Source organism: Ambystoma mexicanum, chromosome 3q, assembly GCF_040938575.1.
Source record: "Ambystoma mexicanum isolate Mex_15411 chromosome 3q, UKY_AmexF1_1, whole genome shotgun sequence".
Classification (NCBI taxonomy): domain Eukaryota; kingdom Metazoa; phylum Chordata; class Amphibia; order Caudata; family Ambystomatidae; genus Ambystoma; species Ambystoma mexicanum.
This window is the reverse complement of record NC_090926.1, coordinates 604,985,483-605,000,202: the sequence shown is the minus strand read 5'-3', so window position 1 is coordinate 605,000,202 and position 14,720 is coordinate 604,985,483. Positions and strand designations below refer to the sequence as shown.

The window sequence follows — 14,720 nt, the reverse complement described above, 5'->3', positions numbered from 1 at the left end:
CCACTTTCATCCCCCTGTTCCCCCTTTGGGTGACTCACACACTGACACAGCCCTTTCCATGCTCTATTCTGCTATATCTGACACTCTCGATGTTCTCGCCCCTATCATGAGAATCTGTCTGAAGCCCAAAGCTAAGTGCAACTACTGGTACGACTCAGACCTCGTCACCCTTAAACGCAAGTGCAGGGTGGCTGAGAGGAAATTGCGTGCTTCATTTTCATCCTCTGACAAACTGGCCTGCCGCCTGCTCCAAAGGCAATACCGGCTCTCTGTCCGCATTAAGAACAGAGCCCACATCCAAGCCTGTGTCTCTGCGGCATCCAACAACTTGGCTGAACTCTTTAAAATCTACAAGGAACTGGCCAATCCTGCCACAGTCTCTACCTCTCCTGTCCCTTCCCAGAACCTCTGCACGGCACTGGCTCCTCACTTCATCTCTAAAACTCAGGACATCCTGTCCTCTCTCTCCTCCTCTCCCCTTCCTTCTACTCCCTGCTCTTCCTCTGGCCCTTGTTCAGCCTCCTCTTCTCCCCCCTTCTCAGCCTTTTCCCTGTCCTCCTCAGACAGGGTTTCTAGACAAGTCCGATCTATGAAAGTCTCGTCAAAACAGGTGCACCCCTGTTCCTCCAAAACTATCAAGGACCACATGGACTCCCTGGCCCCTGCCCTGGCCGACTTCTGCAACCACTCTTACACCACTGGAGCCTTCCCTTACCCTCTGAAGCACTCCTATGTGCACCCCCTTCTTAGGCAACCCTCTGCCAACCTGTCACACTCACCTGTGTCTCTGCGGGAGCAATGGTATCTACACCTCCTGGTCCTGAGTGCTCTCTCCCCAGGTTGACCTGGACAGTGTGCCTGTCAATAAAAGAGATAAATATACAAAGATCTGGGCTAACTGGACCTTTGAACCCCACTCCCTCTCTCCCTTGTGAAGAGATGAGGATTTCTCCCTATTTTGCAGCTCACCTTTGTATTCAGTTAGATGAGCTCTCGATCCTGCACTCAGCAGGGGCGCTATTCTTCTTGGGTAGGGTACCCCACTCCCCTTTCGGAGTTGTAGTGGCCAATGTCTGTGGATGCCAAAGTTCAACGTGCCATGCTGTTCTGACTTCACAGCGTATGCTGATGTATGGAGTGCCAGTTACTTCACTAGCAGTCATAACCCGAATTCGCAGGTAAGTGTGATTCACATATCTGAGCAGCGTAAACATTGGAAGTTGTGGAGCTTATAACTGCTGTTGTTCTCTGTCTCTCAGATGCTGCCAAGTGCTGGAAACAACAGAAGCGCTCGCAAATTAGTGGATACCTGTTTGATGTCTCTTTTCCTTTGCAGGAGCTGGTGGATGATCGCGCTACGAGCCGGAATGGAGATAGCAAGCCCGGTGAGTATGCGCGATGTTTCAGGGTCTTGCGAAGACTGACTAATGTGTCTTTTTCCTTTGCAGGTGATGGTGGTTGTTCGCTCTATGAGCCAGAAAGGAGATATCAAGCCCGGCCAGTATGCGCAATGTTGCAGGGTCTTGCGAGCGCTGACTAACGTGTCTTTTTCCTTTGCAGGAGATGGTAGAAGTCCGCGTGAAGAGCACAGAGACCGGACCGGAACTGGTGGAAGTTCCGTGGGAGCGCCGCAACAGAGGATCTGAAGCTGGTCTAAACGAACTCGAGAGCCGCGAGCATGTGGACTGGACTCGAGAACAGGAGCACGGTGAGCGTGTTGCTTATACAGCATACAGGATGCAACACGAAGCGATGGAGAGTCTTAGGGCATGGCTTATATAGCCAGCCACGCCCAAGCACTAGAGTGCACAAAGAGTTCCACACACTTCCTTACTGGCAACAGGAAGTGACTGGATCATAAGCAGGAAGGAACTGCAGAATAAACAGGATATAGACTATGCCGAAGCTTACTAGGGAAAAATGATAAAGCTAGGGATGCTTGCGTGTACTACATGCCAGGCCTGCCAAGCTCTTACCCACCTTGCCCCCACTAAGTACCCGGTATTCATGACACGACCTATCCTGTCCGGCTAACTATCGCCCATTCTCCATTACTCCTTTCCTGGGCAAACCCCTGGAAAAGCTGGCCATCTCCCAGTTCAATTTTCACACTGAATCTGTTGGTTGTCTCCATGATCATCAGTCTGGCTTTAGAGCTGCCAGGAGCACGGAAACGACTCTCCTGAACATCCGTGAAGACCTGCTCTCCAACCTTCATTTCAACAACCCTTGTGTCCTCATCTTACTTGATCTCTCTTCTCCCTTCGACACAGTCAACCATGCCATCCTTCTCAACCGTCTCTGGAATACCCTGGGGATCACCGGTCAGGCCCTGGCGTGGCTGACTTCTTTTCTCTCTGATCGACCCTCCCAGGTTCAAGTTGGGTCCTTCCTCTCCTCTATCTCAATCTCTACCTGTGGTGTCCCCCAGGGGTCTAACCTCTCTTCCTGGCTTTTCAACCAATACCTGGCACTTCTTGCCTATGGCATTGCCTTGCTCTGCCCCAACTTCCAGTGCTATGCGGATGACCCTCAGCTCATTTTCAGGCTACCCTCAGCCACCTCCTCTCCCTCTCTCATTTCAGACTGTCTGCCTGCCATCCAGGAGTTGTGTGCAGCCAATGATCTCTGCCTTAATGTCAGTAAGACAGAGATTCTCCTCATCGGCACACCCACACCCTCCTTTCCTGTCACTTTCTGGCCAGCCTCTCTTGGCCCTCTTCCTCCTCCCACCTGTGAGGCAAAAAACCTCATTTTCATCTTCGACTTCACACTCTCCTTCTCTCCTCACATCTCTGACGTCTCTAAGAAGTCATACTACCAGCTGCACCTCCTCAGAGGTATTCTTCCTTTCCTCTCCTTCCCCCAGAAGCTCACTGTCTCCAGAGCTCTGGTTCTCTCCAGGCTGGACTATTGCAACAGCCTTCTTCTAAATCTGCCTGCTTCCACCCTCCGCCCTCTTCAACTCATCCAGAACAGGACTGCAAGACTTGTCTTTGGCCTCAAGCCCAGGGATCGTATCTCTCCAGGACTGAAATCTCTTCACTGGCTCCCAGTGGCTGCAAGGATTAAGTTCAAAACCCTCTGCATTGTCCACAAGGCCTTCTGGGGCCTGAGGCTTCAATACCTTCAACTCTCTTCCTAAATATCTTCCTTCTCAAGCTCTTCGCTCTTCCGCCTCCAACTCCCTCAGGGTAAGTGGCTTCTCCAATCAACAAGTTGGTGGTAGACCTCTTTCTTCGTCTGGGGCCTCCCTCTGGAACAGCCTTCCTGCCCCCCTAAAACTTGAGGAGAACCATCTCCGGTTCCGGAAGCACATCAAAACCTTTTTTTCTTTGCTTCCGCTTTATCTCCTCCTCTGCCCTGCTGATTTCCAGGCTGAAACTGACACTGCACTGGCTACCTGGCCACCCTCTGATCTTGGGCCCTGGTCCCCTAGCCCGCCATTTGCACACCTGCACTGCCTTCCTTACAACCCTACACTTGGGGACTGTTTTTCTGTATCCCTACAGTCCCTTACCAGCCCTTGACACTTGATGCCTGCACTTACCCTTTACCCTTGCACTTGCCAGCTGCTGCCCGTATTTTACTTATTGTTAGTTATTCTATTATCTCTTGTACTGCACTTTCCCCTCGCATTTTCCCCTTCCCCAATCCTATGCACTTGCACGATCTGAATGTCACCTGGCCTAGTAGGATCGTTGTCTGTCTTCCCTCTGTTCCCCCTCCCTTGCCTCATTGCGCCTTGAAACACTTGTGTATAGGCACGTTATAAATGCCATATCCTAACATATCATCTTCCCTCGTTTTAACTTTCTCTCTGTTGTGTTACATAGGATGCTGCATGAAACCAAAGCTCCTCCCAGAGTGGAAGTGTCTTGTTTGAAAACATTGTGATTTTAAATTGTATTGTTATTTCACACTTTTGAAGACAGAATGTTCAGACTGCAGTAACCAGTAGTTATTGAATGCACTCGAAACATTCTCATTGGCTGAGAGGAGGTCAATAACACTGCCCATGTGCTAACAGTAGTGAATGCAACATGCATTCGGATTGGCTATACATCATGTAGGAACTGTTAAATAATGTTAGTATCTCCTAACCATCTCAAATTCCACCGGAACTGTATTAATACCGTAAGCTCACCCACCGTTCAGCAGTGACATGCACTTATGCCACAATCAATGGAGAGCATATTTGCACATCCCCAAGAGAACAGTAAACATTCCACGAGTAATTGCGTGGAAGTGCTCGCTACGCTGGTGACAAGCTGCGACAAGCCACCTGTGCGCCTCAGCAGCATCGCACCAGGAGATAGCTGGCACCAGCTGAGCCCAAAACTAACAAGCAACTGTGTTTACCTCTGTGTTAGCAGCACTGAAATACAGAATCACTCAACTTCGCTTTTATACTGAATGTCTTTTAAAGAGCGTGAGACTGCTTCCTACATAGGAAGTATTCATCTGCATCAGGGGCCAGGATAATAAAACATAGAAAAATGCCTTTGCTTTGTGTTTTTTAAATGTAGAAAAGTGCGGCATTTTAAAACACGCATTATCCATACCTGGGTGGCAGCTGCACCCCCCACTTCCTCCAGTCGGTCTGTTAAGTCCTCCAGCTCTCTATTTAAGTCCGACCTCTGTTTTTCGACCTGAAGCAGAAGAAGTGAAAACAACATGAACTTATTGTGAGCAGGACATACAAGTTGACAAAGCCAATAGTCTCAGCTGATGTGTGGGCATTGTTTGGAGATCTGTCAGGAATTGGCAATGAATGGTCAGGAACTCACACCATGTGTAAGCGGCCATCATAGGAAGAGCACTGTTTGCGAGAGATTACCGTCATTCTGATCATATGGAAGGGATTCCAAGATTATACATGGTATTGGCATCGAGTCCAGATACTCATAGCATTGTCAATCCAATTAGCATAGTAGTGCCATGTTCTGTTGTGGTCAGTTAGCACTAAGGCCATGCTCGTGTTATGTCAAGTTAGCACACCGACACCAGATTCTATTTAACCCAATTAGGATAGCAGTGCCAGGGTCCACAACACCCACTTTTCACAGTAAGGTCAAATAGTAGGTGAGCGCCAGATTTCTCACAGAAGTCCAGATTGCATCATAACTCGCTTAACTCCGTTATGCCCATTTAGGGAAACGTGGCCGTAATTCAGACTGCTAAGGACTGCATGCTTATGGGGTGTAGGCTAGTATAGAGGGCGGCTTCCTGATGTATGTTTGCTCCATACCAGCGCACACAGAACTTTTGGTTTAACAACTTAAACCTCGTAAGCATGCAGTCCTTAGCAGACTGAATTACGACCAGCAATTATCATAGCAAAGCATGCAAATAAACTCCCTGCCACCCTACACAGAGCTTCTGTTTTTATAACCTAGACTACACAAGCACGCAGTTTACAGCGGACTGTATCACGACTTTCCATTTCCAGAGGCAAGATATAGCATTCAAACTGGAGACAGTTTCGACAAGAGATCTAGCACACTTTACATGGCAGGAAAGGTTTTGATGTTACTTCCTATGCACTGGTTAAACACTGTCTACATCTAACACTTACCTTGCAGTTGAATTTCAGAATTTATATTGGTAAATAATGGTTTCAGAGCCCTGAAGAACAGCATAGCTTAAAACACGTGTTGTTTCGATTTATTTATTTATTTTTATATTTGTTTTGCGGACCAAAACCGTGGGCATCTGGGCGCTGGTTACAGACACTGGATAGGTATAGCACAAGTGATAGTTACAATAATTACAGAAGTAAGGTACAAGTGCAGGTACCTAGGTGGTGAAGCAGCAGAGTGGCAAATAGTACATATGCAGCGAGAGGTCCTCTTTGAGGTAGCTTAGTGGTAGGTTGTACATTAGGTAGGTAGATTGTTTTGGCTCAACTGGTTTTTGGGTCTCACTATATTGGAGGCATAATACATTATTGAACATAACTGACTTTAGAGTTATTGATAATAGGAATGGACCGCACAGATGAAAACAACTCACTGGATTGGTTAACATTATGCACACTACGATAGGGTAGGCAGGTTTAGAAGCCTTGCAACCAGTGTTTTTGTGTCTGCGGATCCTCTTTGCAGCACTGGCAATAAGCTGGTCCTTCAAGAGGACCTGGAACCAGATATCTGTGTGTGGAAACAGGAATGCATGACATCAGTAAGCTGCTGCAGGGGGTGCAGAAAGCGAGAACCCACTGTCTCCAAATGTAGAATCCCAACACCCAAGGTGGCCCTGCATAAGCAAGGCAGGCAGCAGGAGGAAGGTTTTGAGAGGAAAGGATGAACACCCGCAAGTGGACACCCAGAGAGTATGAGGTGCGTGCCAGTCACTGTCCCGGCTGCAGGTGCAGAGTGGGCAACCAAGAAAAGTATGGAGGATGCCGCGTGGAGCCGAGTCTGTCTTATGGAAAGGGGAGACTTCGAAGATGTTACCCCAACAGAGTAAGATAAGCGGACTGGCCAAACAACAAGGGCATTGCAGACAAATGTACCCGGATCACTACGCAGATACGAATGAGGCTCTGTGGAGCAAATTTACTGTGGGGGAAAATAATACTATCACCTAAGTGTCTGAGGGTGATAAAGGATATGATATGAAATGATAAGGCATTCATAACACGCCTGTACACAAGTGTTTCTAGTATGCTGAAGGGCGTGCTACGCATGGATGACCAGGAGCTCCGTTGTGTTACTGAACTGTGAACCAAGAAGAGGGCATCCGGAAGAAGGACATTGGATGGTCGAAGGAGGTCACAGCTGCGGTGGAGGTATACATGGTGCAGAGTTCTAGGCAGACTAATGACATTGGCGGATTAACGACAGACCTAAGAAAAGAACCGTGTCTGCGCTCATGGTGACATGACAGATATTCCGAGCACCTGAACGAAAGGAGATGGTGCCGCCCTGCTGGGAACTTCATGACACAAGCATGTTGTGTGGAGAAACTGATGGATGTGTCCAGCTTTGGTGAAAGATATCGGCTAAGTGCACCATGACATGGAGGACAGACATTGGGGCTCATTACGGGTCCGGCGGTAACCCTGCTGGTGCTACTGGCGGGTTGCCGCCTCACCTGTAAAAAATTGACCAGCACCTGACTTCCCGGTACCACCGGGCTATTCCAAGTCCAGCGGCTGGGAAGTCAGTCGCCGGTTATTTCATTAATCCCCATTCCCATAGAGTCTGATATGACTCTATGGGAATGGGGACAGGAAGCACAGGTACCATTGTTAACGGTGCTGGTGCAGTGTCAGACGTTTCGGGCACAGCAGCTCCGGCAGGAAAACCCATAGTTTGCCGGTCCGGAAACAAGGGTGCTGTGAGCTTACAGGTACCCTTATTTCTGGACCGGCAAACTCAGCATGAGGCCCACTTTGCAGTGAGTAGCTGTGAACACAGTTTAACCTGTGTAGTCGTGCCAAGGGATTGTATTTATACATCAGTGCATGCCAAGCAACGTTAAACTGTGGGACTCACGCGAATGCGGGATGTTGGTGTATCTGAGACAATTTATTAGGCAAAGCAATCAGAAGCAAAGATGTCTAGGGAAGGTATTTTGTTTGAAATTGTGCATGCATTGTAGTGCATAGGGCTGTAAAGACTTTTAGGTGAATGGTAAAAAATGTATTTTCGTGGTTCTGTAGGGGCTCAGAAAATCTATGTGAAATGCATCTGAACATATGCCAAACTACTGTTATGGAATAAAACCTTTTCTAGATGTGCAGGTTTCATACTGCATTAGAGCAGAGAGGACCTTTAGATAACTGCGTATTAGTTGTGTGGAGGACCTGCAGATGACTGCTGCCAAAGCAGCACATTGGACTGTTAGGAAATGGATGCCAAGTCAGGAATATCTTGTTATGTGTTAGCATTTCTATGGTGTGTGCCATGGTTCTGCTTGGAATGGATGCCTGGTCTCAGGTTGTGTTGAATGTGCTACATTAGTAGTATGGATGTGTTTTGTGCTATTTGAGTGGTACTGGAAGTTGATTTTGTACCACATGAGGGGTATCATATGTGAATTTTGCGCTACGTGAGTAGTACCGGATTTAATTTTCTGCTACGCAAGTACTACCGATCATTGATGTTGTGCCACTAGCGCGCTACCTGATGTTTAGATGTATAGCCAATGGTCATTGTTGTACCTCAAAGTACTGAATTTGGATTGAGCAGTGTTGTTTATGTACCGTGTGTACCAGATTTGGTTTGGAGTGTGTAATGTTGTTTATGTTACGGAATTGTGCATGTGTATGTATGAGTGGCATGTTGGCCCAAAGCTAGAGATCAGCATAAGTGCTCTCAGGAGGACGACTACATGTGGAGGTGGGTTAAATGAGATGTGACTACACATGAAGGTGGGTCCATAGGCATATGAGTATACCTGGTATTTACGCAGTACAATTTTTTAAATGTAGGATTTTTTATTTATTTTATATTTTGTATGCATTTTGAATGCACTCCTAGCAGAATTGACTGCATCCAAGTGCAGATGTTACGAATTTATCATCCAAACCAGTATCATTGATACTCATAGCCAGAGGGAGAATGAAAAAGGCAGAGCAGCTAAGGAAACAAATGTGTTTTTAAAGCCTTCCAGAATTATGCAAATAGTGTAATACGTTGAATCCTATAGACGAATCTGCATGTCAGAATGACTAATAATTGCGTGGTGTAAGTATGTGGTTTATCTAGTTTTTTATAGGTATGTGGGAGGAGTGGTTAGTTGTTTGGGAGGTGCTTGCAGTCGGGTTTATGCTGTTGAAAACATGTGGCTGTATGCATGGTGAGTGGTGTGAGTGTGTGATGTATGAGTGTGTGGTGTATCTAGTTTTACTTCATGTGTATGTGGGAGGAGTGGTTAGTTGTTTGGGAGGTGCTTTCAGTCTGGTGTTTGAGGTTGAAAACATATGGCTTTCACTTGTTCTTGGTTGCTGCAGTGGCATTGGTGCTGCCTCATCTCTATTTTATGAATTGGATTGTTATGTGAGTCTTGGAATTAGATGAATGATGTGTGGGTGTCTGGTAAGGAAGGGGTGTGTTCTGTTAAGTGCTTTGCTGGGTGGATGGATGCAATCTAGTCTGGAATTTTGGACAGTGAGAATGTATGAGTGAGAGATCTAGCGTGTTGGCATTCCAACTCAGGTAGTTGAAGATATGTAGCCTGGGCGGTGGAAGCCAGTGGGTTCCCCTCTTCTATCCTATGGACTTTAAAGTGACAGGAAAAAAAAAGATCTAACTTGTAACTTACTTGAAGTGTCTGAGGATCTTCCTTGCATCACATCCCCTACACACAGGTGGGTGCATCGATTGCAGTAAAAATAGATGCCAATACAGAGGCCCTCTACACTGAGATGGATGAGGAGGGAAAATGGGTATTAACTCACTTAAGGGTAGATGGGGTCTACTTAGCCATTCCTAATGTTTATGTTGCAATTCATAACAACTCACATTTGTGGCCTGTCGGGGGGAAATTCTCCCGGGGTCGGCTGGGCCGTCCGCGGACCTCCGGGCAGGGAGGCCCCAACTCCTCCTGTATATCCCAAAAAATGAGTATGAGGCACACGCAAGAAGCAAGGTGACTCTGCTGTTTATTAGACAAAACGGCAGGGATGGGTCAAGGATCGTACGCGTCCGTCCTGACACACACACAATCGTGGGGCTCGCAGGCCCTTTTTACCTTAGTATGACGCGCTACTTGCGTCATCTTACAAAGTTTAGCAAAAAACCTATTTCCACTCTGGATTGGTTACTCGAGTGGTAGGGTTAGTATAGCATACATATAGAGAACGGTGTTAGTGGTTGAGGTTTAGTCAGGTGATATATTTGGGTTGTCCCTTCAATTTGATACATGAAAATTGTTACATGAAGACCCCTGAGGATTGGCTAATGTTAATGGCGTCAGTGATAAGAGCCCCATGTTCTGATTGGTCCACTCGCGAGCCCCTCAGTCTGGGACCATCGCTGTTCCCAGCTCGCGGTGCACCTGTCATTTGCAACAATGTATCACTATGGGTGTGTGTAGACAATGTGAGGATTTATTCATATGCTGGAAGGCAGACTACTCCCACTGCCGCAGATGTCCATTGAGTCGCTTAATTGTATCCGCCTGTGTCTTAAAACGTGGGATCCAGGCGCCTCACTCCTCCTGGGCTGGCACCCTGTCAGGTTCGGCTTGGTCACGTGAGGAGAGACCGTGGTTGAGGCAGAATTCTGCACATTTAATATTGCATTTTCCACTGTGTGCCTGGCTTAATTTGCAGGTGTGACCTTGGCGTCGGCTTGCGGCATGCGAGTTTGCAACATTGTGCCCTTGACTGTCTGCTCTCGCCGGGCTCATTCTGCAGGGTCAGCAACTGTACTCTTGCTCGTTCAATGTTCAGGGAGGCTTTTGCTTGCGGCCTACTTGGGCCTAGTGCATAGGTGGAGACGTTTGATGCACGGCGCTTTAGGTTATGGTATCATATTGCTTTATCCCCAGTATCATGTCTTCGTTATATTTCTCATTGCAATGCATGGGTTTAGAAGAAGCGTGAGCAAGCATTTTAGATGAGTTCATTGTGCGTCTTGCGTTTCTGCATTTTGAAAAACCTTTGTGAAAAATAATAAAGATGCGCGTCAGTGGGTGTGACCGTCACCTACGTCATAGCACTGAATATGTTCTTCGTGTGTATTGGTGTGGGAGTGTCCAGTGTGCATGTTTGCACGGGTGTGCTGACCGTTGGCTAGGTTGTCATGGCATCTCTAACGATGTGTTCATCTACTGCTGAATGGTTCAGTCGAGTTCATCCATGCCTCAGGTGTCGGCATGGGCAGGGCAGGCTGGTGGGCACATCCAAATGTTCCTGTACCAGGGTATCTGGTCATCTGGTAGATGGGCAAACTCCTCTCGTGGCGGGTGTCTGGCCCGCGATCCTCTAGGCCAGGGGTGTGAGGGGATTGGTGGGAGCCTTTCGTTCCATTCTCCCACTTCAGTCCCCCCTCTGGTCGACTTGTCGACCACAAACATATCCTTTTCCTTATCTCCTCTCACTCTCCATATTTTCCTTATCTCCTCTCACTCTCCATATATGGTCTTCAAATGACCAATACATATATACACAGGTTCCTCCAGGTGTGCAGTATACCCATTTCCCTATGTAGCTCCTTGGGTTTCTTGGGTTTTCGAGCTTCACAGATGGTGGGTCCAGGTGGTTGGTGATGATCTGTTTGCGCAGTTTTTCTCTCTCTTTTATTATTGTGCCTGTGTGCTGGCCATCATCTGCCGGCATCAAGGGGTGCATACCAACCATTTCGATCATTTCATCTGTGGTGCGTGGCTTCCGGGCCTTACAAAATCTAATTATGATCAGTGCAGCTCCAGCCAGTATTATGCATCCAACTATAATCTTCAGTCCGTCCGACAGCCAAGATGGCATCCATGACCATAATAGTGAAAACCAGCTGTCATCCTTCTTTACTCCTTTACTTTCATCCATCATTTTGGAGTGCATCTGGGCCAGTTGTGATACTGCTTCTGTCAGTGTACCATTGTCAGCATCGTTAGCAGGAATGAATGTGCAGCATGATTGTCCTATCTTTGCGCAAACTCCTCCTTCCATTGCTGTGAGGAGGTCCAGTACATATCTGTTCTGTAGTGCTACCATCCTCACTGCTCGCAGTTCCTCTTTTATTGCGTTGAATCCATTTACTGTAGAATTAATTGTCATCATTAGTTCCCATTGAGTTATCTGGAGCCATTTTGCGTTTGCGTAAGCTTGTAGTCCCGGATGTATTATTGAGGAGAAGAACATTGCTGCTCTGCTGAATAATCTGTGTTCTGGTGGGATTGAAGTGAGTGCTGTTTCCGACCTTCCCCATAGGTAGTTTCCTGTCAGAGGTTCTCCTTGTCTTTTCTTTCTATTCAGGACAGTGTTGTTGCTGTTGTTTTGGTTCTCTGGCCCCTTCTGAGGTTGTACAAATCTCTTCTTCCTCTTGTTTCCTTCATCCATTTTAGGGAAGTTCGCCACGTTCACATGTTTCTGGGGCACCACTAGTGATGGTACATTAACGTGTACTATTGTGCAAACACCATTCCACAGAGGGGGCAGTGTGTGGTATGCCTTGTCTCCGCAGGCCCAGTAATGGTCCATTAATACTGCTGTTCCTGCTCCCCCCTCAGGTAACTCCATCACGCTTGCACAGTTGGTGTTGTATCCCACGTCCACTTCTCCTCTATGTTGGTAGCATACTTTAGGTGCAGACAACGGCAGTATTGTTATTGGGTCTTCATCCTTCTCTATCCACGTTAGCATGGGCACGTACTTGACCCAAGTCATCCAACATCTGTCATTGTGTTCAGCAATAGTTGTAATATTTTCTCTCGTTACCATGTTGCTGCCAACCACTCCTGTGTCCCATTTGTTGTCCAGGTACACCTTCCCTGTTATTGTTATCAGTGGTCTTTCCCAACATCCATGTTTACCAGGAACTTCAGTGGCGTACCAATCACATCGTAGGTATTGTAGTGTTACTTTCTTTGTTTCTCCTTTTTCAGGGCCACTTGTCATCTATCTGAATGCTTCAGCATGCAAACTGGTCTTGTGGTAACTCAAATAAGTCTTGAGGAAGTTGTTTTCGTATGGACATGTGCCTCGCGTTTTCCATACCAGGTGCACCACCGTCCCTTGAAATCTCCCTCTCGTTTGGAACAGTGCCAAGTATACTATACAACGTGCTGTCTTTTCATCTATTTCCGTGGCAACTAAAGTTCGAGAAGCACTCATGGCGTATGGGATCAATGAGCAGACGTAGCAGCTGTCTTCTGTTGTCTGCTTACCTATTTGGGTCATGTGTTGGTACCACATGTTGTTCGAGACGTGTGCTGAATCTTGTATGTAGTTGTCAATACCTTTATAGTCTGAGTATGTGCTGCGTTTAACTCTATTTCCCTTGTGTGGAATTTTGCTAGTACCACCTGACGTAACACCTGTTGCAGCCGTGGGTGGGGGTATATTAGGTTTGGGTGCAGCCAAAATATTGATAGCATAACTTTTCTGCCATACAGAGGCAGCCAAAAACCCGGTGATCATCAAAATCCCTATCATCTTTATTACAGAGGTTAGTCTCACCGGCATTTTGCTCTTACCTTGCTGCAGTCCGGCAACTTATTCTTGCGACGTTAAAGTTGCCCGCCTGAAAATTCTCAATATGCTTGTTATTAGTGTTAGTTGTTGTTTTCAAGCTCTCCCTATCAAGTAGTCGTTCAGTGCCCAGGCGAAGAGCTGTTCCCACGCCAATCTAAGCGATCTATCTCTTAGGGCAGGCAAGTGTTGGTGAAGATGGGGCATTGATTGTTCTATGGCCAAGAGAAATGCTGTGTAGTAGACACGCAACCTCCTTCTTTTCAGGTACTTTGGCCTTTTTATGTGATAGACAAATTGGTGTGATAGCTCTTCAGGGTAGTTATCGTCTGGGGGTAGCATCTACTCCTGGGCGATGAACTTTGTTAGTTATCTGGTTTCTTTAGCAATACAATAATACGCGGAACCTGCATGTACGAGAAAGAACAAAGAGAACATTCAAGTGTTTACATGTGTATATGTGCAAAAACAATGTCCTTCAGTTGGGTGATTACTGCAGTGGGTAGGGGGTTGAAGGGCAGAAGGTTTGGGGCTCAACTGGCGGAAGTCTGTTTACTCTTTGATCGTGTGACCATGGGGTGGGCGGTATGGGAATTACCCCTTTCTATGTCAGTAGTTGTCTCTGGGGAATCTGGGGGGTGGTAGGGTATGGAGACACTTAGGTCGTCAGCTGTGGTAGAAGTCTCTTCCTCCGTGGGTGACGCTGTTGCTGTTCTTCCAATGGCCCTGTCGGTGACGCTAGGGCGGGTCTGGAGTTTGCAGATCTTTACTTCGTGTAGGTGATTCCAAGCACGTTTGTCCTGCAACTTTACTGCTCTCGTAGATACCTCCTCTACCAGGTGGGGGCTAGTGAAGCGTGGGCTGTTCCACTTTCTGTTGAAATTGCGGAGTAGCACGTGGTCACCTTTAGCAATTTTGCACAGTTTTTCCTTTTCCAATTCCTTATCCGTGTCTTCTTGTTGATCACTCTTAGACCCACCCCGCGTGCGCTCGAGCTGTTGAGACACAAACACTACACTAGTAATCAAAGAAGACACATATTGGTACATTTCATCACCAAGAACAGTTGCAGTGTTTTCATAATCTGTTAATGCTCTTGATGTTGGCGTTAGAGGAAGGTGCATTTGACGTCCGGTCACCACCTCGTGAGGAGTGAGGTGGTGGTCGGAGCCTGGTCTATTCCTCAGCTCAAATAGAGCTAGCGGAAGGCAGTACAACCAACTCTTCTTTGTAGTTTGCTATATCTTTGCAATTGCCTCCTTCAGTAGGCCATTCAGGCATTCGCATATACCGTTGGCCTGCGGGTGATATGCACATGAAAATGTATGCTTGATGTTCAGTAAGGATGTGATGTGCTGGAACATTTCATTAGCGAAAAGCGGACCATTATCCGACCGCAGTACCTCGCACACTCCCCACCTGGGGAAAACCTCCCTCACTAGAAATTTAGCTGCTCTGAATGCATCTGGGTGTGAGCAGGGTCCTGCCTCAATCCACCTGGAGAATGGGCATACTACTACAATCATATACCTATTTCCTTGACATACGTTGATCATATCAACATAATCAATATGGA

General features: G+C 47.1%; 1 protein-coding gene across 5 annotated transcripts in view; it reads right to left on the bottom strand.

The window, feature by feature from the left end:
* MYH16 (myosin heavy chain 16) overlaps window positions 1–14,720 on the bottom strand; it is a 1,358,245-nt gene that overhangs the window by 426,151 nt on the left and 917,374 nt on the right. For all 5 annotated transcript variants that reach the window (XM_069654472.1, XM_069654473.1, XM_069654475.1 and 2 more), the window contains one exon: window positions 4,566–4,652. In XM_069654472.1, the coding sequence (XP_069510573.1) occupies window positions 4,566–4,652 (87 nt within the window). The remainder of the gene's footprint in view (window positions 1–4,565; window positions 4,653–14,720) is intronic.